General features: G+C 42.9%; 1 protein-coding gene across 1 annotated transcript in view; it reads left to right on the top strand.

Annotated features, from left to right (window-relative positions):
• Positions 1-3261: 3261 nt before the first annotated feature.
• LOC120028086 (matrix metalloproteinase-16-like) overlaps positions 3262-26948 on the top strand; it is a 73343-nt gene continuing 49656 nt past the window's right edge. The window contains exons 1-3 of the mRNA XM_038973247.1: positions 3262-3387; positions 19521-19669; positions 20696-20818. Of these exons, the coding sequence (XP_038829175.1) occupies positions 3262-3387; positions 19521-19669; positions 20696-20818 (398 nt within the window). The remainder of the gene's footprint in view (positions 3388-19520; positions 19670-20695; positions 20819-26948) is intronic.

The following is a 26948-nucleotide window of genomic DNA, read 5'->3' as shown; positions in this document are numbered from 1 at the left end:
GAAATCGTAACACAATGAAATAACAATAACGAGGCTATTTACAAGGAGTACCGGTGCCGAGTCAATATGCAGGGGTACGAGGTAGTTGAGGTAATTGAGGTAATATGTACATGTAGGTAAGGGTAAAAGTGACATGGCAATCAGGATAGATAATAAACAGAGTAGCAGCAGCATATGTGAAAGGTTTGAAAGAGTGTGGCATCAATATCAAAAAAAAAAAAAAAAAAAAATCAAATTGTATTAGTCATATGCGCCGAATACAACCTTGACCTCAAGGGGTATTCGATGGTATCGAAATGTCACATACTATAAAAAAATGTACATACCCAAAATGACTACTATTTCTTCACAAAATGTGAACAGAATGTGAACAAAATCGGTTGACCTTACCATGAAATGCTTTCTTACGAGCCACTAACCAACAACGCAGTTTAAAAAAAGAATAAGAAATAAAAGTAACAAGTAATTAAAGAGCAGCAGTAAAATAACAATAGCGAGACTATATACAGGGGGTTACCGGTACAGAGTCAATGCGTGGGGGCACCGGTTAGTTGAGGTAATATGTACATGTAGGTAGAGTTATTAAAGTGACTATGCATAGATGATAACAACAGAGAGTAGCAGCGGTGTAAAAGAGGGGGGGGGGGGGGGGGGGGCAATGCAAATAGTCTGGGTAGCCATTTGATTAGGTGTTCAGGAGTCTTATGGCTTGGGGGTAAAAGCTATTTAGAAGCCTCTTGGACCTAGACTTGGCGCTCCAGTACCGCTTGCCGTGCAGTAGCAGAGAGAACAGTCTATGACTAGGGTGGCTGGAGTCTTTGACAATTTTTAGGGCCTTCCTCTGACACCGCCTGGCATAGAGGTCCTGAATGGCAGAAAGCTTTGCCCCAGTGACGTACTGGGCCGGTTGCACTTCCATCTGTAGTGCCTTGCGGTCAGAGGCCGAGCAGTTGCCATACCAGGCAGTGATGCAACCAGTCAGGATGCTCTCGATGGTGCAGCTGTAGAGCCTTTTGAGGATCTGAGGACCCATGCCAAATCTTTTCAGTCTCTTGGATAGGCTTTGTCGTGCCCTCTTCACGACTGTCTTGGTGTGCTTGGACCATGTTATTTTGTTGGTGATGTGGACACCAAGGAACGCTCTCAACCTGCTCCACTGCAGCCCCGTCGATGAGAATGGGGGTGTGCTCGGTCCTCTTTTCCTGTAGTCCACAATCATCTCCTTTGTCGTGATCACGTTGAGGGAGAGGTTGTTGTCCTTGCACAACACGGCCAGGTCTCTGACCTCCTCCCTATAGGCTGTCTCGTCGCTGTCGGTGATCAGGCCTACCACTGTTGTATATATGCATGTGTGTGTGTGTGTGTATTTTGTGTGTGTGAGTGTATGTAGTGTGTGAGTGTGTGTGATCGAGTGTCAGTGTAATATGTGTGAGTGTGTGGGTAGAGTCTCGTGAGTGTGCATAGAGCCAGTGCAATAGTCAGTTAAACAAAAGAAATGTCTCAATAGAAAATAGTCCGGGTAGCCATTTGATTAACTGTTCAGCAATCTTATGGCTTGGGGGTAGAAGCTGTTCAGGAGCTTTCTGGTCCCAGACTTGGCGCTCCGGTACCGCTTGCCGTGCAGTAGCAGAGAGAACAGATAGACTTGGGTGGCTGGAGTCTTTGCCAATTTTTAGGGCCTTCTTCTGACACTGCCTGGTAAAGAGGTCCTGGATGGCAGGGAGCTTGGCCCCAGTAATGTACTGGGCGGTACACTACCTCCGGTAGCGTTTTGCGGTCGGATGCCAAGTAGTTGCCATACCAAGCGGTGATGCAGCCAGTCAGGATGCTCTCAACTGTACAGCTCTCAAACATTTGGAGGATTCCTTATCTATTATTTGAAGAGATGAGAGAGCCAGAGAGAGAGAAAGAGAGAGGAGGGGGGGGGGGGGGTTTTGGGTTGTATGGGAAAGGGATTGGGGCATTAGTAATTTTAACTCCAATTAGATTGGTGTGTATATTTTCTTCTTCAATGCAAATATTGTACAAATCCATGGGACTGTGACATTGTGTGTTTGCATATACATAAATGTAACTATTGTACTGTACAGTAAGTAGTAAACTGACACGTTTCCTTTCATCTAATATCACATTTAGCTTGTCATTGCCCTCTGGTGGACTTGACAGACAACAACGTACAGTGCATTTCCTCTGCTTTTATCAAAGCCTACTACTGTACATTCACTGTTAATACATCCCAAATGGCACCACTATTCCCTACATAGTGCACTACTTTTGACCAAACCATATGGCTCCTGGTCAAAAGTAGTGCACTATAAAGTGAATAAAGTGTCATTTCAAATACAACCACATATAAGATGTATATGCTGGGCTGTCACGGCCTATACGGAAGTCATTCAACAAGAAACATTTCAACATTAGCTATTAAAAAAGTGTACAGAGAACATCTGAAATGAAAGTGTTGCTGCTTGACAGTAGCCTAGTGTTAAAATGTTAAAAACAGTTTTCTGTAAGAGCATCAATGGAACGGGCAACATGTAGGCTAATAACATGTAATAATGAGTGAAATAGGTCGTCTGTGCAATTATATAGGCTAATCATAATCGAAAGCTTCATCGTCATTATCATCATCATCAACAACCATCAGCAACCACCGATGTTATGGGCAACACAGATTCTGTCATACTAGCTTGGTTAAGGTAGCACGTTTGTGTTTGGCCCCAGGAATAACAACCTCGGGCTCCTTTATCCCCTCCCTTTTCCACTACTGTCCATAAGGTACGATATAGCGATGATATAGTTTGGTATATGATCCAAAATTCCGTGACGCTATGAGCCTCGCAGGCTCCAAAATGGGAGTGTTATAATATGCGGCTCTGATGGGGGTTCGGAGAGAGAGCGCAGGCGCAGTCATCCGAGTTATGGTTGAAAACTAGCAGCTATGCCGCGCAGTGTAGGACCCAAGCTAAATGTGTCTGACAACAGCATTAGATGTGGATCCACTGAGGAGAACTGAGCAGTGGACAAATAAAACGGAACATCTGAAAAACAATTGCGAATTATTGTCTTCTCCGGATAACTTCCTCTTCAACCCTCGACGAACCGAGGCGACGATCATTCCTTCCCCGGGCATGCGAGAGAGATACCGTCACCACCAATGTTCCTCCTAGCCTCCGCCTGAGACGCCAGGGATTTACTCCTTGTCCGTTTGTTTTTAGTGACTATTAATAAAACAAGCAGAAACAATTAAGGGGCTTCATTATGATTTTGTTAGCATTTCACACTAGAAGACGTTTGAATAGCTTTTATCTAGGGACGTTGTGCTTGCAATTCTTGCTGTGGATTTTATGTGCCGTGAATGGAGAGGAACAACCGTTCAGCGTAGAGGTAAGAATGGGAACGGGGTACTGCTAGCTTTTTTCCACTGGTGGTGACCATTCATTGTTATTTCAATTTTAAAAAATAGAAACATCTTGTGTTTTATGCATAATAATTCCTAGTTACCAAGACAAATAGGATCATAATGCGTGCCAATTTATGCCTAGGGTTTGAATACGAACCGATATGAGCCCTCCATGCTTAGGGATGGAGTTGAATTTAGCTTCAACAGCAGACCTCTTTGTGAGTGTTTACGAGGTGCGAACTAGAAAGGCTACAACAGTACTGTTCCATTCGGTCCACCTTTCCCTCACGCTATTACTATTTTAGACGTGGAATGTGCCTATAGCCATATGTTAGGCAATTTTAGAAGCAAAGCATGCTTCTATGGTTCAATGGTTGTTGTTAAATAAATCCACCTGATATATCTGGTCACTAACTTTGAACATTGATTGGAGTGGTATTATAATGAACTGAGATCTAACTTGTGATTATGTATCCTAATTCAAATATAACTTGTATTTTCATAACGTAGCACCATAGGCTATTGGCGCATTTGGTGATGCCATTACCTATACTGCAAGGATGGGAATTGGATTTGTGATGTCCCACACAACCCAAGACAAATGAGAATGGGATTTAGAGAACATTTATTTAAACTCCCCACTTTACAGATCAAGATCTTAATTTGATTTCCCTGTTGTAGGAGAAATGTCCTCCAATACAGGAAATGTTAAATTTGTAGTATATTTGAGGTTTAAAAAGGCTTCTGAAGTTTGTAAATTCCACCTGAAATTTGAGACTTAATTTTCCCTTAAGAAAAATGTATCAACCCCAAAAATTATAATCCACATAATAATTCAGATTTTCAGTTGCTGCAGGATTATTTTCCTGCTGTAGCAAACAGGATACAATTATCATCCTACATCTGTAGCCTACATATCTAATTGTCAGAATGGTTCTCAACTATTTATCCATTGGTTTAACCGTTTCAAAACTTAACAAGGGAGTGCTTTGTGGATGCTGTAGCCTAATCATTTATTTCAACCTTAAAACGTGGTAATGAATTGTTATAACGGGTTTACAATAGGCTATAGGCCTACACAGCTTAGTTTATTTCTGATGTTACACAAATGTTTCTGCAAATAAAAATAAATCAAATAAAAACAAAAACATAGACTTCTTTCAAAAGGTTCATGTCTCCCCATCCTGCACCGGGTACTCATAAAAAGTTCAAAATTATTACCCAGTATCACTCAATATTCTGCCAAGTGGGCGGTGCCAGCTGAAGTTTGGCTCGCATTCCCTAAAATTAAAGGAGGGTGTGGTAAAGTCAAAGTCCGTGCCAAAAGTAGACTTTCTGCATAACATGTGTGCCAAAACTATAGAACATGTATAGAGTAAAATGTTAATAGTCAATTTTAGGGTGAGTGAACTAATGGCTCTGTCATTCCTTTGCAATTGAATGGACATAATCCCATTACCAAGCATTTACCCATATACTTACATATAGGATGAATTATATAACTCTATGCATTTAGCATGTTAACACTGCTAATAGAAGGTTTATATCCACATGATTTGCAAGCCCAACATATACAAACCTGTGAAGATGAAAAACAGATGCTACAGGTCATGCAGTAATAGATGTCAAAGCCAACATGACAAGGGGGCTGCGGCCCTCCCTCTCCCCCACCTCAGGGCTGCATTCCAAATGGCACCCTACTCCCTACATAGGCCACTACTTATGACCAAAGCCCTCCCTATGGGCCCTGGTCGAAAGTGGTGCACTTTAAAGGGAATGGGGTGCCATTTAGGAAGCAGTCATGTCTTGGTGCACGGTCAAAAGCATAGCCAGGAGCCTGAAACTGAAGAACCTTGATCATTGTGATCTGGCTTCAGATCAGATCAGATGACTGAGAGCATATTGTAATGCAAATACGTTGAGCTTTCAGTCCCTTCTTTCTGCAGTCAGTGCATGGAGAGAAGGCTAACAGATCAACTGCATTATAAAGCAGGAAGGAATTGTTTGTCATTCCACAGCAAAATACATTTGTATGACCTTAAAAAGCTCAATAGGTATATTATTCTATTTGCTCTAAGATTAAACCTTTTCCTTTGTTGAAAATTCACAACACAATGAATGGGCATTGGAATATAAGCTCATACAGTGTACAGTGTGTGGTGTTTAGTGTTACGCCAGGAAGTGAAAGAGAACCAAAATACTATGATTCATATCCCTAAATCCCTCTGATACTAAAAATAGTTGTTGGTTTGGAGTACTGTGGTGAATCTGTGTGGTTTGGCCAGTACAGGGTGGGTCTGGCAGCCTGTCTCTCCTGCAACTCTTTATACTCACAAACACACACACATATAGGTCACAGAGGACAATAAAAGATGACGGTTGACATAAACCTGCTGCTCTGTAATTGGTGGTCAGACTATTTTCAAGAGAAATCCTCACTGGCATTGGAAGAAAGTTTAATAATGGTCCCAACTTCCTGTATCTAGTTGGTTGTTAGTTGAGAGTCCTATAACCCCAGAGAGGCCTGAACTTGAACTTGCTTACTTCTTCTCCAATGCAGCAGGCATTGTACAGTATTTATTTTGCAGAGCATTTCTGAACATTTTCACTCTTTTGGTCTGTCTCCCACTCTGCTAAAAAGCAATTTCCCCCACATTAGTCTGCCCTTGTTATAATGGAAGAGAGAGAACCAAATGATGTCATTTATTTTATTATGGTTTCGTGTCTTTTCAAGTGGCATGTTTCCCATTGGATAATCAAAAATATGTGTGGAGGAGACATCATTAACGTTTGTGATGGACAAAGGAAGCCTTGGGTACTGTGTCTGTCAGTACAGCGACGTATCTAGTGGTACATTATTGTTATGCATGTAAACGAAACTAGAACTGTCGACACAAAGTAATTACAGTGAGACAATGGATTTTTAAGCTTATTTCCCTGTCTGTGTCTGGGACTGGTAAGGTAATAGACACGTATAAGAATCATTCCTCTGACTGTAGGCTACAGTACCACAGTGATGTTATCTGGGTTGTATTCACTAGGCACGAAACGGAAGCAAAAGGGCCAAAACGGGGAAGGACGACCTGAACTTGACCAATAACAAACGGTTGTTTTCATTTTCTGTTGCAAAGCGTTTTGCTACAGTGTCCAGTAATGAATATGACCCTGGTGGAGAGCGACTAAAAGGAATCAGAGTGTACTGATCCAACAAGCATACACGTCATTGCCTTACGTGAAACAACTTTACTACAAACTACTAGTAAGGTTCAACTAGTAAAGTTGAACTACTTTATGTTCAAGGTCTGTAGAGTAAATGGCAAAAAATCGAATTGCTGGCATGGTACTTGATATATTTTGCCCTCTACTCTATGGTATATTTGTGTGTGTGTGTGTATATATACTGTATACATTGACAGAATCAAGTTCAAGGCAGCATTTCCATTCGCTCTCATTCAGCACTTGTTTCTTTACATTTTATGACTGTAGTCATACAAATAGACCCCATTTTTCCTGGAAATGAAGACGACATTATTCAATAACCACAGCTGTAACAGTTACAGTGCCTCCGGTAAGTATTTTCTACATTTTCTACATTTTGTTAGGTTACAGACTTATTCTAAAATTGATTAAAAAAGATGTTTTCCCTCATCAATCTACACACAATACCCCATAATGACGAAGCAAAAACAGTAGTTTTTCCCCCGCTAATTTATTACAAATAAAAAACAGAAATTTCACATTTACATAAGTATTCAGACCCTTTACTCAGTACTTTGTTCAAGTCCATTTGGCAGCAATTACAGCATTGAGTCTTCTTAGGTATGACGCTATAAGCTTGGCACACCTGTATTTGGGGAGTTTCTCCCATTCTTCTCTGCAGATCCTCTCAAGCTCTGCCAGGTTAGGTTGGGAGTGTTGCTGCACAGTTATTTTCAGGTCTCCAGAGATGTTTGATCGGGTTCAAGTCTGTGCTCAGGCTGGGCCACTCAAGGACATTCAGAGACTTGTCCCGAAGCCACTCCTGTATTGTCTTGGCTGTATGCTTAGGATCGTTGTCCTGTTGGAAGGTGAACCTTCGCCCCAGTCTGAGGCGCTCTGGAGCAGGTTTTCATCAAGGATCTCTCTGTTGTTTGCTCCATTCATCTTTCCCTCGATCCTGACTAGTCTCCCAGTCCCTGCCGCTGAAAAACATTCCCACAGCATGATGCTGCCACCACCATGCTTCACCGGTTGGGATGGTGCCAGGTTTCCTCCAGACTTGACGCTTGGAATTCAGGCCAAAGAGTTCAATCTTGGTTTCATCAGACCAGAGAATCTTGTTTCTCATGGTCTGAGAGTCTTTAGGTGCCTTTGGTCAAACTCCAAGTGGGCTGTCATGTGCCTTTTACTGAGGAGTGGCTTCCGTCTGGCCACTCTACCATAAAGGCCTGATTGGTGGAGTGCTGCAGAGATGGTTGTTCTTCTGGAAGGTTCTCCCATCTCCACAGAGGAACTCTAGAGCTCTGTCAGAGTGACCATCGGGTTCTTGGTCACCTCACTGACCAAGGCCCTTCTCCCCCGATTGTTCAGTTTGGACGGGCGGCCAGCTCTAGGAAGACTATTGGTGGTCCCAAACTTCTTCCATGTAAGAATGATGGAGGCCACTGTGTTCTTGGGGATTTAAATGCTGCAGAAAAGTTTTGGTACTCTTCTCCAGATCTGTGCCTCGACACAATCCTGTCTAGGAGCTCTACGGACAATTCCTTCCACCTCATGGCTTGGTTTTTGCTCTGACAACTGTGGGACCTTATATAGGCAGGTGTGTGCCTTTCCAAATCATATCCAATCAATTGAATTTACCACAGGTGGACTCCATCAATTTGTAGAAACATCTTAAGGATGATCAATGGAAACAGGATGCACCTGAGCTCAATTCCGAGTCCCTTACCAAAGGGTCTGAATAAAGTATTTCTGTTTTTATTTTTTATACATTTCTAAACATTTCTAAATACCTGTTTAAGCTTTGTTATTATGGGGTATTGTGTGTAGATTGCTGAGGATAGTTTTTTTTGTTTTTTATCCATTTTAGAATAAGGCTGTAACATAACAAAATGTGGAAAAAGTCAAGGGGTATTTTCCGAAGGCACTTTATGCTTACAGACGTACACTGAGGCAATATAACCTTGTGAGCCCACTATCTGGCACTCCACATCTAGCATACAGTGAAGGTTTCCCCCAGCGAAGAAGCAGGTGTAAAACTGTTGCATGATTAGTCACAAAGGGTTTGAATTACACCAAGACATTAAACACAGAAATCACCCCAGAGCGAGAATAGAATATAGAGATGTAGATACCTACTGTATCTATACTGTACTCTTTCTGGTAGAAATAAACTATGAAATCAACAATGACCGTACACCTCAATACAATAGCAAGTGTCTTTGAATACAACGCAATAATAAGCACAAACAGTTAGCTAGCTATTTCAATCTCAGTCCCAAATGCTAAATATCTAGCATGGGGTATGATGTGTTGTCACTAGGACTCACAACATAGGCACAAGTGTAACGACAGAGCCCATTCCTAACATGACTCATGTTACCAGTTGGCATGCCCTGCCTGGGAGGCCTGGCTAACTGAATAATTGAAAGCGGGTGGTGTGTGTGTGGTGTGTGTCTCTGTGTGTGTGTCTCGTACTGCCAGCGGCCAACAGTGTTATGATGACTCCATGGTGGGACCGAGGCCAATGCTGAGGTCTGTACTAATGGCTGCTCAATGGTCAGGGCAGGGGCTGTTTGGTTTGGTGTGTGTTTATTTGTCCAGTCCCATCACCACACCTCTCTCTCTCTCTCTCTCTCTCTCTCTCTCTCTCTCTCTCTCTCTCTCTCTCTCTCTCTCTCTCCCCTCTCTCTCTCTGACAGCCCCCCATTGCTCTCTCTCTGTCCCCCCCATCTCTCTCTACTTCCTGCTCAAACCTTTCTCTTTTTCATTATTCTCACTTCCATTATCTATCATCCTCTCTACTGCTCATACACACTGCATCTCTCTGAGACTTCATAGGCATACATTGATCGAGGTTGTGGTTAGTAGCAGTTCTGTGAGCTATTAAATCTTTAATGAAACTGAAGTGTCCAGTGTTAGTTAGGGTAGAGTCACACTGTCACAGGCGAAGCTGTCTGTAGTCGTCACCAGCAGTAGGCCTGTCGTGTGTTTTCAGTACTATCCATTGTCGTGGGAACATGTCACTGGGAGACAGAGACATTACGCCACAGATAGAACAAGGCGCCAGATGTTTCACCGGATGTATAAATCTGAAGCATACGGTTGGAATTTCCACTCCAGACCAAATATGGTGATGAGAGGAAGCCCAGGTGCCGGCAGTGGGAGAGTATGTAGTGAGATGGAACTGGGCTGACATTCTGCACATTTTGGCATCTAAGAAAAGCCTGATCTCAATACAGTTTCCTGTTCCCAAAACTAGAATCTCTTACAAACAGAGAGCACTAAGTTTTGTAACTTTACCCTTTGCCAAAGTTTTAAAAAGTTGTTTACAAGGAGAGCAAGGGTGGATTGAGTTATCACACACGTGCACTTCACAGAGTAGGCGTTCCCTAGCAGAAATATGCAAATACATAATAGAACGCGCCAATAGGATCTCGCTAGCTCGTGCTTGGCTCTGCCCACCTCCTTGCTTCTTCTGCCCACTATCATTTGCTCCCGTTGAAAACGACACAGATTAACTAGTTATAAAATATCTTTGATTACGCTGTTAGCTTGTTCTCTTTCTTGATTACACTATCATTTACTTAATAGTAGTTGGATTTGTGTGTCTACATTTAAAAAAAGAACAAAGCCTAGAATTTCAGAAGTGATCAGAGCGCTCTGTTCAGTCCAGGACGTAAACATTTAGTCACTATTTCAGAATGTCCATTTTCAATGAGGAACAGGAAATAATCATTAGTATTGCTAGTATCATGACCACATTGTGATATTTGTTGACATTTGTCCTAATAGGGCTACAGCCTAAGTACACGGAGTAGCGATCTCTTCAATGGGTGGCTGGTGGGTCAGGCTGTGCTGCCTTGGCGACCCTGGGTAAGGTTTGCACTACTTGCTGGTGGGTCAGGCTGTGTTACCTTGGCGACCCTGGGTAAGGTTGGCACTACTTGCTGGTGGGTCAGGCTGTGTTGCCTTGGCGACCCTGGGTAAGTTTGGCACTACTTGCTGGTGGGTCAGGCTGTGTTGCCTTGGCGACCCTGGGTAAGGTTGGCACTACTTGCTGGTGGGTCAGGCTGTGTTGCCTTGGCGACCCTGGGTAAGGTTGGCACTACTTGCTGGTCGGTTGGCGTGTGTCCTACTGGATTATTCAAGCAGGCCGAGGCGAGGGTGAGAAATCGAGGAGCAGAGAGGTGACGTCAGCTACCCCAAGAGGCCGGTGTCATGTTCTGAATTGTCATTTGTTAAAAGGCAGTCTGCATGAGAATATCTGTTTACGATCTAAAGACGGGTCACAGCCACACGGCAAGCAAATCATCATCTCTCCTAGAGTCACACTATTGTTATTTTACTGCTACTTTTTCATTATTTGTAACTTTTATTTCTTATTCTTATTTTTTTTGGGGGGGGGGGTATTTTATAATTATAATTTTTTTGAAACTGCATTGTTGGTTAAGGGCTTGTAAGTAAGCATTTCACTGTAAGATCTACACCTGTTGTATTCGGAGCATGTGACAAATAGAATTTGATTTGATTTGATATACCAGCCATGTGCACCACTGTTTGTTGACAGCCACTGTCCCAGAAGCGTGTTGCTATGGCTACCTCCTCTTCTTGGAAGTGTGTGTCTCTTCTCTAATGAAGTATTCCCACTGCCTTAAAGGTTAGCCTTTGATTTCCTGGCCAGGCTAATTAGTGAGCCTGCATGATGTAGCGCTAGCTCGTTATCTAGCGATCCACTGACACTACCCAGCTGGGACAGGCACAGGAAGTTCATATGAGTTCACCACTGAGGTGACCAACACACAGACACTGACAGAGGAGCTACCGAGGTGACCAACACACAGACACTGACAGAGGAGCTACCGAGGTGACCAACACACAGACACTGACAGAGGAGCTACTGAGGTGACCAACACACAGACACTGACAGAGGAGCTACTGAGGTGACCAACACACAGACACTGACAGAGGAGCTACCGAGGTGACCAACACACAGACACTGACAGAGGAGCTACCGAGGTGACCAACACACAGACACTGACAGAGGAGCTACTGAGGTGACCAACACACAGACACTGACAGAGGAGCTACTGAGGTGACCAACACACAGACACTGACAGAGGAGCTACCGAGGTGACCAACACACAGACACTGACAGAGGAGCTACCGAGGTGACCAACACACAGACACTGACAGAGGAGCTACCGAGGTGACCAACACACAGACACTGACAGAGGAGCTACTGAGGTGACCAACACACAGCCACTGACAGAGAAGCTACTGAGGTGACCAACACACAGACACTGACAGAGAAGCTACTGAGGTGACCAACACACAGACACTGACAGAGAAGCTACTGAGGTGACCAACACACAGACACTGACAGAGAAGCTACTGAGGTGACCAACACACAGCCACTGACAGAGAAGCTACTGAGGTGACCAACACACAGACACTGACAGAGGAGCTACTGAGGTGACCAACACACAGACACTGACAGAGGAGCTACTGAGGTGACCAACACACAGACACTGACAGAGGAGCTACTGAGGTGACCAACACACAGACACTGACAGAGAAGCTACTGAGGTGACCAACACACAGACACTGACAGAGGAGCTACTGAGGTGACCAACACACAGACACTGACTGAGGAGCTACTGTAGTTCATTTTCCTATTATACATTATTGTCTGTCACTAACTACCTGTAGCTAGGTGTATGTTTTCATTGTGTGTAGTTTGTGATGAATCTGTGTATAAGTGTAATCTCTGATTGGTACATGTTCTTTGTGTGACACTTTTAGGTTGCTCTTTTGTGCAGTTTTGTGACCTTTGAAAGAGTCCAAGTCATGTTGAGGTGATCCACAATGACAGAAGGCCAAGAGTTGCCCATTCCGATTCTATTGAACACAGTTGTTTGGACCTACAAGCTTGATCATTATTGAGTTAGGAAGAGGAGGACAGGGAGAGAGAAATACTAGTATATTGAGTGGGAGCCTGTCTGACATGAAAAGCCAAACGCCTGTGCTTTAGTCCTGAACCCTTACATAGACAACGGTGCTAGGACACCAGATCAAGGGGAGAATGAATACTGTATATCAATGAGAAAGCGAAAGAGAGTGTCCACACTAGAGACACACGTGTTACACTCATCATTTGCTCTCTCTGCATCCGCTCGTGCTCTTGCAAGATTCAAATATTTGAAGTGGTGTCATAGCGTGACACGGACAGCCGTAAGTCACAGGCTAACAGAAGAGAGACATGACTGGACGACTGTACAAAGGAACACTAAATGACTGACGGTGGGCTCCCGTATATCCAACCGTCTCCCCTCTCGCCACCCTCCCTCCCCCTCCTTTTCCCTTCTAATGCTAAAGGGTTATGTGATTGTCATAGTTATTGTCCCACAGGGAGATGGGGAAACCACGACAGAGCTGATCCCTCTAAATCAATCTGTCTATGTTGATGGATCTGGCAGATGGCTGTAGAATGTAGCTGGTTTGATGGCTGGTTTGACAGGAACACAAGCTTTACGTGTACACATTTTACTTCCCTGATCTTTGTCCCAAATGGCACTCTTTGCACTGTACTCTTAGAAAGAAAGGTGGAATCTAGAATAGAGGTCGACCGATTAATCGGAATGGCAGATTAATTAGGGCCAATTTCAAGTTTTCATAACAATCGGTAATCGGCATTTTTGGACACCGATTATGGCCGATTATATTGCAATCCACGAGGAGACTGACCACCTGTTACGCGAGTGCAGCAATGAGCCATGGTAAGTTGCTAGCTAGCATTAAACTTCTCTTATAAAAAACAATCAATCTTAACATAATCACTAGTTAACTACAAATGGTTGATGATATCACTAGTTTAACTAGCTTGTCCTGCGTTGCATATAATCAATGTCATGCCTGAAATTGTGTCACTTCTCTTGCGTTCAGTGTAAGCAGAGTCAGGGTATATGCAGCAGTTTGGGTCGCCTGGCTCGTTGCGTTCAGTGCAAGCAGAGTCAGGGTATATGCAGCAGTTTGGGTCGCCTGGCTCGTTGCGTTCAGTGCAAGCAGAGTCAGGGTATATGCAGCAGTTTGGGTCGCCTGGCTCGTTGCGTTCAGTGCAAGCAGTGTCAGGGTATATGCAGCAGTTTGGGTCGCCTGGCTCGTTGCGAACTGTGTGAAGACCATTTCTTCCTAACAAAGACCGTAAATAATTTGCCAGAATTTTACATAATTAGGACATAATATTGAAGGTTTTGCAATGTAACAGCAATATTTACACCTACGATTGCCACCCGTTTGATAAAATACGGAACGGTTCCGTATTTCACTGAAATAATAAATGTTTTATTTTCGAAATGATGGTTATTAATGACCTAAGGCTTGTATTTCTGTGTGTTTATTATGTTATCATTAAGTCTATGATTTGATATTTGATAGAGCAGTCTGACTGAGCGGTGGTAGGCACCAGCAGGCTCATAAGCATTCATTCAAACAGCACTTTCCTGCGTTTGCCAGCAGCTTTTCGCAATGCTTGAAGCACAGCGCTGTTTATGAGCACAGCGCAAGCCTGGCAACTCCCGAGATTAGGCTGGCAATACTAAAGTGCCTATAAGAACATCCAATAGTCAAAGGTCTATGAAATACATTTACATTTACATTTAAGTCATTTAGCAGACGCTCTTATCCAGAGTGACTTACAAATACAAATGATATAGAGAGAAATAGTCCTATAATAACTACAACCTAAAACTTCTTACCTGGGAATATTGAAGACTCATGTTAAAAGGAACCACCAGCTTTCATATGTTCTCATGTTCTGAGCAAGGAACTTAAACGTTAGCTTTTTTACATGGCACATATTGCACTTTTACTTTCTTCTCTAACACTTAGTTTTTGCATTATTTAAATAAAATTGAACATGTTTCATTATTTATTTGAGACTAAATTGATTTTATTTATGTATTATATTAAGTTAAAATGAAAGTGTTCATTGTTCATTCAGTATTGTTGTAATTGTCATTATTACAAATACATATATATATAAATCGGCCGATTAATCGGTATCGGCTTTTTTGGTCCTCCAATAATCGGTATCGGTATCGCCGTTGAAAAATCATAATCGGCAGACCTCTAATCTGGAACCTAAAAGGGTTCTTCAGCTGTCCCTATAGGAGAACCCTTTGAAGAACCCTTTTTGGTTCCAGGTAGAACTATTTTTGTTCCAGGTAAAACCATTTACACAGAGGGTTCTACATGGAACCAAAAGAGTTCTACCTGGAACCAAAAAGGCTTTTACAGGGAACTAAAAGGGGTTCTCCTATGGGGACAGTCGAAGAACAGTTTTGGAACCCTTTTTTCTAAGAGGCCCCTATGGGCCCTGGTCAAAGTTAGTGCACTAAATAGAGAACATGGTGTCATTTGGGACGCAAGCCTTGACTTCTGGCAAGATTTTTAAATAGGTTAATGCTTAAGTAGCCTAATTAGGCTATCCTAGCCTAATTCAAAGACACAACTATCATAATGGAAATTGTTGTTTTTGTTGACAATGTGTTACTGTAATCCCTTGGGCTATATCATAATTGTGACTGTGAGCCCCAGTTTTCTAAAATACTAATTCAGCTTTCTGCAACACTTGTGCTTTTAGATAAGAAAGTTTGTTCTCATAGCCTGAAAGCACATTTTTCACAGTGCTAACGGCCTAGACTACACTTTAATTAGCTTCTGAACTGTGTTAGGGGACTTGATTTCATCCCAAAAGACATACTATTCCCTATTTAGTACACTACTTTTGACCAGGGCCCTATGGGTGTTGGTCAAAAGTAGTGCACAAAATCGGGAATAGAGTGTCATTTGGGATGTAGATGCCTCACAATATATACAACTCCAACCCAGATGTTTGTTGTTTTGGTTTATTTATAGCGTTTACATTTGACATAATACTCCTCCACACAGAACACATTCTTCTGGAACAGCACATCGACAGTGGTACAAATCATTTTTCAAATTCAAAGCGATTCCCTGCTTTTAACTGTGCTGAGCATTGAAATATATGTACATTTTAATTCCTAGCAAAACAATTGAGCCCCATTTGACTCACAGGAAACAATGTGATAACGCTTGTGAATAGTGGTGGCGTTGTTTACCTAATGTCTAAACGGTGCACTTTTCATCCTAATTTCTGTTATACCCCCCGAAGCACCAGAAAAGTGCTGGGACAGCACAATCATAGATAGTCTTTTACTGTAATAGCTTCCATGTCGTCCAGGAGCTGTGGTCGAAGGGCAGAGAGAGAGAGAGAGATTGAGAGAGAGAGAGCGGGAGGGGGGGGAGGAGAAAGAAAGAAAGAAAGAGCGATAGGGAGACGGAGAGGGGGAGAGAAATAGGGATTGAGAGGGAGAGAGATATACAGAAGAAAAAGGACAGAGATAGAGAAAGAGAGATCCTCTATAGGACATTTCTCAGGGCCTGCAGATCCCTCATGTGTTTTTCTACAAGTTTACAGTGATGGATCAATCCTTGTCTCATGAGTGTATAATCTGCTGATTATCAAGTGTACCTGAAAGCTGAGGGTTGTGGCTTTCCAATACACTAGCAAGTTATAAAACACAACGTTCACTGAACTCGATGATCAGTCTATTTGCGTAGTTTTCCTTATTGGGTATTGTACAGTACAGTGTGTCTGTTTCTGTGTATTTATAGGTGGTGTCTAGTGTCATTACCTGACTAGTTCACTAGGAATCACACTGGACTGTATCTAGCCTCTGTCCGCCCCAGGGGCCGTTTCAGCCCTGAGAATAACTGACACACGCCGTATGTGTTATCATCCCCTCGCATAGAGAGGGAAAGATGGAGAGAATAGGCGAGGTAAAAGATGAGGAGAGAAAGGCTCAAAGGACAGATGGAGAAGAGCGAGAGAGAGAGAGACACTTTAACAGCTCGCTGTATTTTAACCCTTGCATGGACAAATAAGAACATTACAGAAAATATCAAAAGAAAGAAAGAAAGAGGTTGTTTAAATAAAACAACATCTCCCTCTCCTCCATGCTTTTATAGGTCCTGGTCAAAAGGAGTGCAGTTAATAGGGAATATAGAATAGGGTGACATTTGGGACTCTATCCAGCAGGAAGAACACAGAGAGGTGATGAGGTGACGAGGTGCAGGGATGTGGAAGGACTGATGACATGTCTAGTTCACACCGAATCCTATCCTGAAAGGCTCCCTGTGTGTGTGTGTGTGTGTGTGTGTGTGTGTGTGTGTGTGTGTGTGTGTGTGTGTGTGTGTGTGTGTGTGTGTGTGTGTGTGTGTGTGTGTGTGTGTGTGTGTATATGTGTGTATGTGTGTGTATATGTGTGTATGTGTGTGTATGCAAGGGTGTGTGTGATTCAGGAGGAGCAGTGGGGCAGAATAAGCCCTCTCAACAGTTCAATGTCTGATGTAGTGAGTGCTCTGTGGAACGTAAACTAGCCTGCATACTTCACACTGTATTACAGATCACTACCGTCCTGAAGCATGGAGCAGTTGGCATTATCCCTCATGTTAGGTCTGGATCGAATAGAACAATATCATCGTGTGTGAGTCTTGCTACGGTCAGTAGTGGGTTGATGCAGGTTGAGAATGAATGTGAGGAGGATGACAATTGCTGGAGATGTGTCTCTATCTGCCGCTCTTCGCTGGTCTCTCTGTCTTTCTGAATGGAAGTGTGGCGTATGCATACGGTACAGTAGTAGTCTATGTGCTTTCCTGTGATGAATCAGAGCAATCACAAGGCTTTAACCTAGTCTTTGCTCTATTCCCCTGGCTCCTCTCCTCGTCTCTCCTCTTCTCACACCATTTCTCCACACAGCAGTTTGACACCTGCCATGTAGAAGACAGTCAAGTGACAAACTGTCACTGTCACTGTGTGTGGGACTCTCTTTACTTCACTCCCTACCCAGAGTCTTTTGGGATCAGGAAGTCAGTGCATCAAGGATCAGTCAACCTCCTGTACTGTTACGTGCCAATCACTATATCTGATTGAAATATGGGATGTCAATTTAGACGTCATACTGTAATACTACAATAGCTGTCTCCTTGGGTTTTTCTGCTGCGATGGCAGTATTTTCACGTTTGCCCTCAATATACGAATATTGGACACGTTTCACACATGCCTGTATGTCAGGTTGTTTCCTTTCTACCACGAGGCCTGTCTGTGTTCCACTGTAGCCTGTTGGTTGTGTTGGTCATTAAAGAGTCTGTGTGAACACATTGCTGGAGTAATGAGACTCTCTGTTGGTGAGACTCTAATCCAAGCCTTTCTCTGTGCAGCTATCTTTCTCTCCCTCTCGATATCTCTCTCTCCCTCTCTCTTTCTCTCTGTGTCTTCCCCTCCCCCTCTCTCTGAGTGGAGTGGATATGGATTTGAGCTCCAGTATGTGTGAGATTGTGTTTTACTCCCAGGCAGGAGAAAAGATGAGAGGCGCGGGTCTTTTTCATGTGTAATGCAGTAATGCAGCCCCATAATAGCTCTGTAGGGAGGTGTGTGTTTATGCTCTGGTTATTCCCTGCTTCCAGCTCAGTGCTGTTGGCTTACTACTCTATGACTGTGTCCCAAATACACCTATTCCTTCTATTCTGCACTGCTTTTGACCAAGGCCCTCTCCTCTCCTCTCCTCTCCTCTCCTCTCCTCTCCTCTCCTCTCCTCTCCTCTCCTCTCCTCTCCTCTCCTCTCCTCTCCTCTCCTCTCCTCGCCTCGCCTCGCCTCGCCTCGCCTCGCCTCGCCTCGCCTCTCCTTTCCTCGCCTCTCTTCTCATCTCCTCTCTTCTCCTCCCTTGGTATAGAGATCTCAGGTTTTATTGGGTGCCCTGAAAGCTCCATTACGTCAGAGTGCTTTCTGACAAGCAGACGATGTGATAATAGATAACATTCCCACGCTGAAAGGTCATCAGAGGATCTCTCTTTCTGTCTCTCTGCCTGTCTCCTCACTAACACTGTGGCTAGAGGCTGCTGTCTGGCTGCTGAAATCCTCCTGCCTGGATGGACACTTGACATTTTTAGCATGGGCACTTTTTGGAAATAATTTAAAGTGCCAACAACTACCAAAATTGAAAATGGCATTGCTTCCTCAACTAAGAGTTTTTTACATGCAGGGTTATGGTTGAATTTATAGTATATTACTTTTTAACTTTAATCATATTTGATGGCAGTGGTGGAAAAAGTACCCAATTGTCATACTTGAGTAAAAGTTAAGATACCTTAAAGAAAATGACTCAAGTATAAGTGAGTCACCCAGTAAAATATAAAAGTCTAAAAGTATTTAGTTTTAAATATATTTAAGTATCAAAAGTAAATGTAATTGCTAAAATATACTTAAGTGTCAAAAGTAAAATCATAAAACATTTCAAATTCCTTATATTAAGCAAACCAGACAGTACGATTTTCTTGTTTTTTAAATTTACAGATAGCCAGGGGAACACTCCAACACTCAGACATAATTTACAAACAAAGTAAATCAGAGGCAGTAGGGATGACCAGGGAGGTTCTCCTGATAAGTGCGTGAGTTGGACCATTTTTCTGTCCTGCTAAGCATTCGTAATGTAACCAATACTTTTGGGTGTCAGGGAAAATGTATGGAGTAAAAAGTACATAATTGTCTTTAGGATTGTAGTGGAGTAAAACTAAAAGTTGTCAGAAATATGAATAGTAAAGTACAGATACCCAAAAAAACTACTTCAGTAGTACTTTAAAGTATTTTTACTTAAGTACTTTACACCACTGTTTCATGGTTGTGTGGGTTTCAATGCCTCTTATAAAGTACTATACGTAAAGCCTACCTTATTGGAATTGTACATTATTTGACCCATATTGACCATTTGCTGACAACTCACCTCTGTGTCCTTTCTCTCTTTCTCTCCCCCCTCCTTCCCCCTCTCCCCCCTTCAGACATGGCTCCAGAGGTATGGCTACCTTCCCCCTACAGACCCCAGGATGTCGGTCCTGCGGACGGCCCAGACCATGCAGTCTGCTATCGCTGCCATGCAGCGTCTCTATGGCCTCAACGTCACAGGATCGCTGGACAGGAACACTATAGAGTGAGTCTCACCACTTTGCATGTTGTAGGGGATCGGTGTGAGAAAGAAGGAACATAATTATTCATCTTGATCACAGAATGAGTAGTTATTTGGGATGCAAGGTGCTTTCTAAATCATTCATTCTGTGCAGTACAACTTCATTGTAGGTTGATGAACGTCCCTAAACGTCCAATAAAAAGCAACAGACCTTTATAAATATACCTGTAATGCTGCTCTGATTCGCTGCTTGACATTCCGGAAGAGAAGAGAACAGACAGGAGCGTTTCCCAGACAGAGAGTTAGCATCACACAGGTTAAGTGTCCCGTTTTAATGTGATCAAAGGGCTCTTTTACAACAGATACACCTACACCAGCAGATCAAAGTCAGGGTAAATGCCACAGTATTACTCTGAACCTAGAAGCCTAGAAAAGGGAATGACAGCTTCAGTCTTCCTGTCTGCCTGTCTGTCTCTCTGCTGCTCGTTGAACCAATCAACATGTGTAAGAGTCCCTAGGGTTGCATCCCAAACGGCACACTGTTCCCTATATAGTGCACTACTCTTCTCCAGGGCACATAGGGCTCTGGTTAAAAGTAGTGCACTAATAGGGAATAGGGTGCCATTTGGGATGCTCTAAAGGAGTCTAAGAAGCTGCAGTTTGGTTGTGTTAAAAGGATTAGAGAAACAAGTACCTTTTTTTGCTGCTGAGATCAATTGTATGATGTGTGTATCAAATCAGTTACAATAATGTGGTGGAATTTGTGATGACTAACCTGCATGCTAAAGTCTAATTTTCTGTTTCTTTGTGCTTCGTATAATGATGTTAGCGATTACACAGTAAGGTGAGGCATATATCTTATTATGTCTATTTCTTTGCAGATGTGTGTGTGTTCACGAGCGTGTTTGTGTGTGTGTGTGTGTGTGTGTGACTTTGTGATAACTAGTATGTCTGTATTGGAAGTAATGACAGGATTGCATTACATGGTTTGTTCAGCCAAGGCCAAGCATACATCCTGTTTTGACTAATGGTGTTCTCTGTTCTTCCTAGCTGGATGAAGAAGCCCCGATGTGGTGTACCAGACCAGCTAGGAGGGGCGTCCAAATTCAGTGTCCGGAAAAAGCGGTACGCCCTAACGGGGCAGAAGTGGCAGCATAAGCATATCACATACAGGTGAGTTGATTGGTTGCTTGGTTGCTTGGTGATTGGTTGGTTGGTTTGTTGGTTGGTGATTGGTTGCTTGGTTTGTGATTGGTTGGTTGGTTGGTTGGTTGGTTGGTGATTGGTTGGTTGGTTGGTTGGTTGGTTTGTTATTAGTTGGTTGGTTGGTAGCATAAACATATCACATACAGGTGAGTTGATTGGTTGGTTGGTTGGATGGTTGGTTGGTGATTGGTTGATTAGGGATTGATTTTTGGTTAAAACAATTCATACAGTACTTTAAAACATGGGCTTTACTCTATGGGTCTGACATGTGCCTGAGGATGTGTCTAGGCTACATGTCTGTGTTCATGAGTCTAGATAAGAATGTCTTACTAGGTGAAGACATGTGACAACCTCTTAGCTAGGCTATATCTGAAAGGTCCTGTGTGGCTCAGTTGTTAATAATCTAACAACACTAAGGTCATTGGATTCAATACCTGCAAGGATCACATACTATAAAGGGTTTCACTTGATTTACTGTAAGTCGCGTTGGATAAAAAGCGACAGTTAAGTTACATGCACTGTATTATATTGTCGCTGTCTGATGAAACTTCTCAGGAAATGTTTTAAAACCGCCTTATTTTCCCATTAACGAACGTACAATTACGAAACTTCAAAAGCTATTTCGAATACAATCTCTTGGGCCTAGAGTACTCGTACAGTATATTGAGTACATTGCTTTCAAAACATGTACAAAAATAAATACATTTGAGTTACATTTTTCATCAGACAGTGACTATACAGTATATTATATTATACAGTGCATTCGGAAAGTATTCAGACCCTTAGACTTTTTCCAAATGTTGTTACATTACAGCCTTGTTTTAAAATTGATAAAATAAAAACAAAACCTCATTAATCTACAAACAATAATCCATAATGACAAAGAGAAAACAGTTTTTTAGAAATGTTTGCACACTTATTAAAAATAAAACAGAAATACCTTATTTACATAAATATTCAAATCCTTTGCTATGAGACTCGGAATTGAGCTCAGGTGCATCCTGTTTCCATTGATCATCCTTGAGATGTTTCTACAACTTGAGTGAGGTGACCAAGATCCCGATCGTCACTTTGACAGAGTTCCAGAGTTCCTCTGTGGAGATGGGAGAACCTTCCAGAAGGACAACCATCTCTGCAGCACTCCACCAATCAGGCCTTTATGGTAGAGTGGCCTCTGTAAAAGGCACATGACAGCCCACTTGGAGTTTGCCAAAAGGCATCTAAAGACTCTCAGACCATGAGAAACAAGATTCTCTGGTCTGATGAAACCAAGATTGAACTCTTTGGCCTGAATGCCAAAACAACCCTGAGCACACAGCCAAGACAAGGCAGGAGTGGATTTGGGATAATTGTCTGAATGTCTTTGAGTGGCCCAGCCAGAGCCCAGACTTGAACCCGAACAAACATCTCTGGAGAGACCTGAAAATAGCTGTAAATAGCTGCATCAACGATGCTCCCCATCCAACCTGACAGAGCTTGAGAGGATCTGCAGAGAAGAATGGGAGAAACTCCCCAAATACAGGTGTGCCAAGCTTGTAGCGTCATACCCAAGAAGACTTGAGACTGTAATCACTGCCAAAGGGGCTTCAACAAAGTACAGAGTAAAGGGTCTGAATACTTATGTAAATGTCATATTTCAGTTGTTTGGTTTTTATACATTTGCAAAAAAATCTAAAAGCCTGCTTTTGCTTTGTCATTATTGTCACGCCCTGGCCATAGAGAGGCTTTTATTCTCTATTTTGGTTAGGCCAGGGTGTGACTAGGGTGGGCATTCTAGTTTCTTTATTCTATGTTTTGGCCGGGTATGGTTCTCAATCAGGGACAGCTGTCTATCGTTGTCTCTGATTGGGAATCATACTTAGGCAGCCTGTTTTTCCACCTTACTTGTGGGTAGTTGTCTTTGTTAGTGGCCTGTATAGCCGAAGTAAGCTTCACGGTCGTTTCCTTATTCTTTGTTTTGTTGGCGACATGTATAAATAAAAAGAGATGTACGCTCACCATGCTGCACCTTGGTCCGGTCATTTCCACCCTGACGACGATCGTGACAATTATGGGATATTGTGTGTAGATTGATGAGAAACAAAAACAATTAAATCAATTTTAGAATAAGGCTGTAACGTAACAAAATGTGGAAAAAGTCAAGGGGTCTGAATACTTTCAGAATGTACTGTATATATAGAAAAAGAACCCCAGAACCACAGTTGAGTTTTCCCCTAGCTACTAGCTATACATCTCCTGCGGGAACAAGTCCTACTGAAACCTGGCTAAACCAGAGGTAGAATACCCTCTCGTTTCCTCTCTACAAACTTAACTAGCAGCCTTACTCAACTCATTAGAAATCACATTCCTCCCTCTTTTTATACAACCGTCTGACTTGCATCCAGCCTTGTAGACAGACATAGAAACAGACATACAGGCAGACAGACATAATGACAGACAGAAAAACAGACAGATGTACAGACAGAATGACAGACAAACAGACCGACAGAATAACAGAATGGCAGACAGACAGAATGACCGACAGACAGACATTAGAAGGGTAGCTGCCATGTAATTCTTCTTTAATCTGAACATTGAAGCCACTCCTCGTGGTCCTCTTCTCCTCCTTTTTTCACGCTCCTTTTATCTCTCTCTCTTTCATTCTTTCAACATCTTTGCTATGTTACTGAGGGGTACTGTTAGGCTATGTCCACTCTACATCAGATAGGATTACACCCATGTCTCAACATATCATTACTCAATAACACATATCAGACTTTAAAGCTAAATATAAATATATGTAAAAATTGTAATGTCGTTTTTGCAACAGATCAAATATAGGTCTCTGTCTGGCCCTACATTTTTAAATATAACTGCCCCCATTTTTAAGTATAACTGCCCCCAATCCCATACTTTATGGACTAATCCTTGAGCTTCAGAATAAAAATGTATTTACATTTTTGTCTGCCTTGAAGGATAACTATGAACAGTATTACCGAAACCCTGATTATAATCTTGAATATGTGACCCACTCATGAACTGTAGCGATGCCAGGAAGGAATGGAAGAAAGGAAGACATTTTTGCGATAGGGCAAAAATAGAAATGGCTGTAGCGTGTGCAGTGCATTAAAAGGAATGGATGGAGATTGAAGAAAGGAGAGGTAAAGGAAGATGAGGGAGGGGAGAGTGCTGCAGTAGAAAGGGAAAGAGAGATTCAAGGAGAAGATGACATTTTTCACACTGTGTAATTCGTCAAGGCAACCACCACCAAAAATGTGTGTTAATCTCTATACAGTTGAGCATACCTGACCATTATATTAGATAATACAGCACATTAATATTAGTACTGTTATATTATATTTAATATACAGTATTATACAGTATGTGAAAGCCTTTGTTAGTTTCAATGACCTGATGCTTATAGAACACTGAGAGAAAGAGAGCGAGAGGGAGATGGAGAGAGGGAGACAAAGAGAGAGACAGAGGCAGAGACAGTACTGAGAGAGACAGAGAGAAAGAGAGGCAGCGATACAGAGCGGAAAGCTGAGTCAGATGATGGTTATATAACGAGATACAACATTTTGGGAGAGGGAGTGGGTGAGGACGAGGGCAGGGGAGAGTGTGTGTATCTGTGTGTGTGTGTGTGTGGTTGTCTCCAGTAGCTGGCCTGGCCAGATGGGGATGAAGCTATTCCTCATGCCACATCCACCCTCTCTCTATCTACCATGTCCCATCATCATACCTATCCCAACCACTCCTGCTCTGCATTATTGCCTTGATGTTGTTCTATGAGAGAGAGGCTGTGTATCCATGTAACCTGAGTGGAAGTCTGGGTATTTGCCAGTTAAGTGATTGTGCCTCTCTCTGTTGGTACTGGACATGTGCATGCATTGACATACAGTAGACACATGCTGATGGTAGGGAGGCGATAATTAGCTCCAGCATCCCCATAACTCTCCCAGCATGGAGTATGGAGGTGGTGTACAGTCTTATAGCTCACCCTCATTAAAACAACATGCATCCATACACTACAGTACTGTTTCTCTCTCTCTCTCTCTCTCTCTCTCTCTCTCTCTCTCTCTCTCTCTCTCTCTCTCTCTCTCTCTCTCTCTCTCTCTCTCTCTCTCTCTATGTCTTGGTCTCTCTCTCTCTCTCTCTCTCTCTCTCTCTCTCTCTCTCTCTCTCTCTCTCTCTTACTCTCTCTCTTTCCCCCTCTCTACTGTATGCTTCTGACTCCCAAGCAGTTTATTGTCAGCAGCAACGAGTTGTACTCTTTCAGTAGCTTGAACAAACTGAGTAGAGACAGTGGCAGTAACTCCTATTTGTTTGGCTCTTCTGTGCTGCACAAAATGCATACTGTATTACTAATTCAGGCTAAAGGGGTGAAACAGTTTTTTAACATTAAAGTGCACTTTCTCTTTGCCTTTTATTCTTTAAGTGGTCATAGCCGTACAGGTTTTATATTTTAAGTGAGGTGAGGTGTAGGAGTCATTACGCTGTTAGACAAGGTTAAACAAGGACACTTAGCCTTTTCATGTCGACTGCGAAGCCGGAGACTTCTTACTTCTAATCTCTGTGTCCGTGAGAAAGTGGTCCCACAGTCGAGGTTTTATGATTACTCGATCAGCTGATATGTGTTTCAGTGACCTATTTTTCCCCGCTTGTTTGCCATACCTCGGAGTGCATCCAAATCTGATATACTGGAGATTCTAGAACAATGACCTTACTTCACAACTGTACAGTCTCTGTTACATTCCAGTTATGGACCACTGATTCACAAACCACACTGCAATCAACACCCACAGTCTTCCACTAAGATCTGAGCTGAGAGAGCCACCCATCAAGTATACTAGTCATGGTGTTCATGCAATGGCACTGAACATGATGACACAATTCTGATGCTAACAGCCATCACTCATCAGAATGTCACGTTTCTGACTGAAGCAACAAATCACGGGACACTCTGCCTGGGTAGTTTTGCTCCTCATAAGGACATCACGAGCGTGTGGCCTCAGAGTACCTCAGCATCAAGCTGTGCCTCAGAGAGCCCGGAGAGTCATCATGGGACGACAGACAGCTGCAGACAGTCAAAGTTCAATCCAACCAGCGGCGGATTAGAGAGACACCTTGGTGGCAAATGTCCCCCTGGGAATTAATAAACAAGACTTAGAGTCCTTATTGGACGAGGACATCTTTCATTCTCAGTTAGAGTAACACCTTCTGACCTGAGTGACAGATGAAGAGAGCGGAAGAGAGAGAGAGAGAGAGAGAGAGAGAGAGAGAGAGCAAGAGAGCGAGGGAGAAGGAGAGGGGGTGCTGTAAAATCAAAGATTTACTCGTCTTGTCATCTGTTAGGGTTTCTGTTGTATTTTGTGTGTTTACTGTCGTAACACTGAGAGACAATAGACGATTATCAAGCTCCTCCAACAACAGCCTACTACCTTCTGCCTAACCAGAGTCCTCTCTGGAAGTCTGGGAACGTCTGGGGGAGACAGAGTGAGAGAGAGAAAGAGAGAGAGAGGATAGAGGTAGGGAGAGGGAGAGAGAGAGAAAGAGAGAGACATAGAGGCGGGGGAGATAGAAGGCTGGAATGCTGACTGGAAGCATACACAGTCCAGCAGCTCCATCTGTAAGAACATATAGCCATGAGGACTGTGAGTCTGGAGAGGAGAGATAGAGAGAGATGTCAAAGATCACCTTTGAGCTGCTGAGTCGTTAGCTCAGCTCTCAGCTTATACTATGCTGATACTGTAAACTCCCTAGGAGTAGATATAGAAGGAGCACAGGACAATAGATTCACCATATTTTTTATGTTTCCCAGAAGAATTAGAGAAAGAGGAAAAGAAAGAAGGGGACAAGAAACCGAGAGCAGGAGTGGAGAAGAGTAAACGCACCAGAGCCCAGATGAGAAAGAGAGACAGATAGACGGAGAGAAACAGATAGAGAGAAACCAAGAGAGAGAGAGAGAGAGCAGATCATCTCCAAAGAGGGGAAATGAAATGGGGGTTTTTCGAGGCAGGCATCACTTCAGAAGAGCAGATGAGTTGAACACTCAGTCAACGTTAACAGTTTAGATTCCTTCAGTAGAAGATAGCACACCACGACCTCCAGAGTACCT

Source organism: Salvelinus namaycush, chromosome 33 (genome assembly GCF_016432855.1).
Source record: "Salvelinus namaycush isolate Seneca chromosome 33, SaNama_1.0, whole genome shotgun sequence".
Taxonomy (NCBI): domain Eukaryota; kingdom Metazoa; phylum Chordata; class Actinopteri; order Salmoniformes; family Salmonidae; genus Salvelinus; species Salvelinus namaycush.
This window is presented reverse-complemented; position numbering and strand designations above follow the sequence as displayed.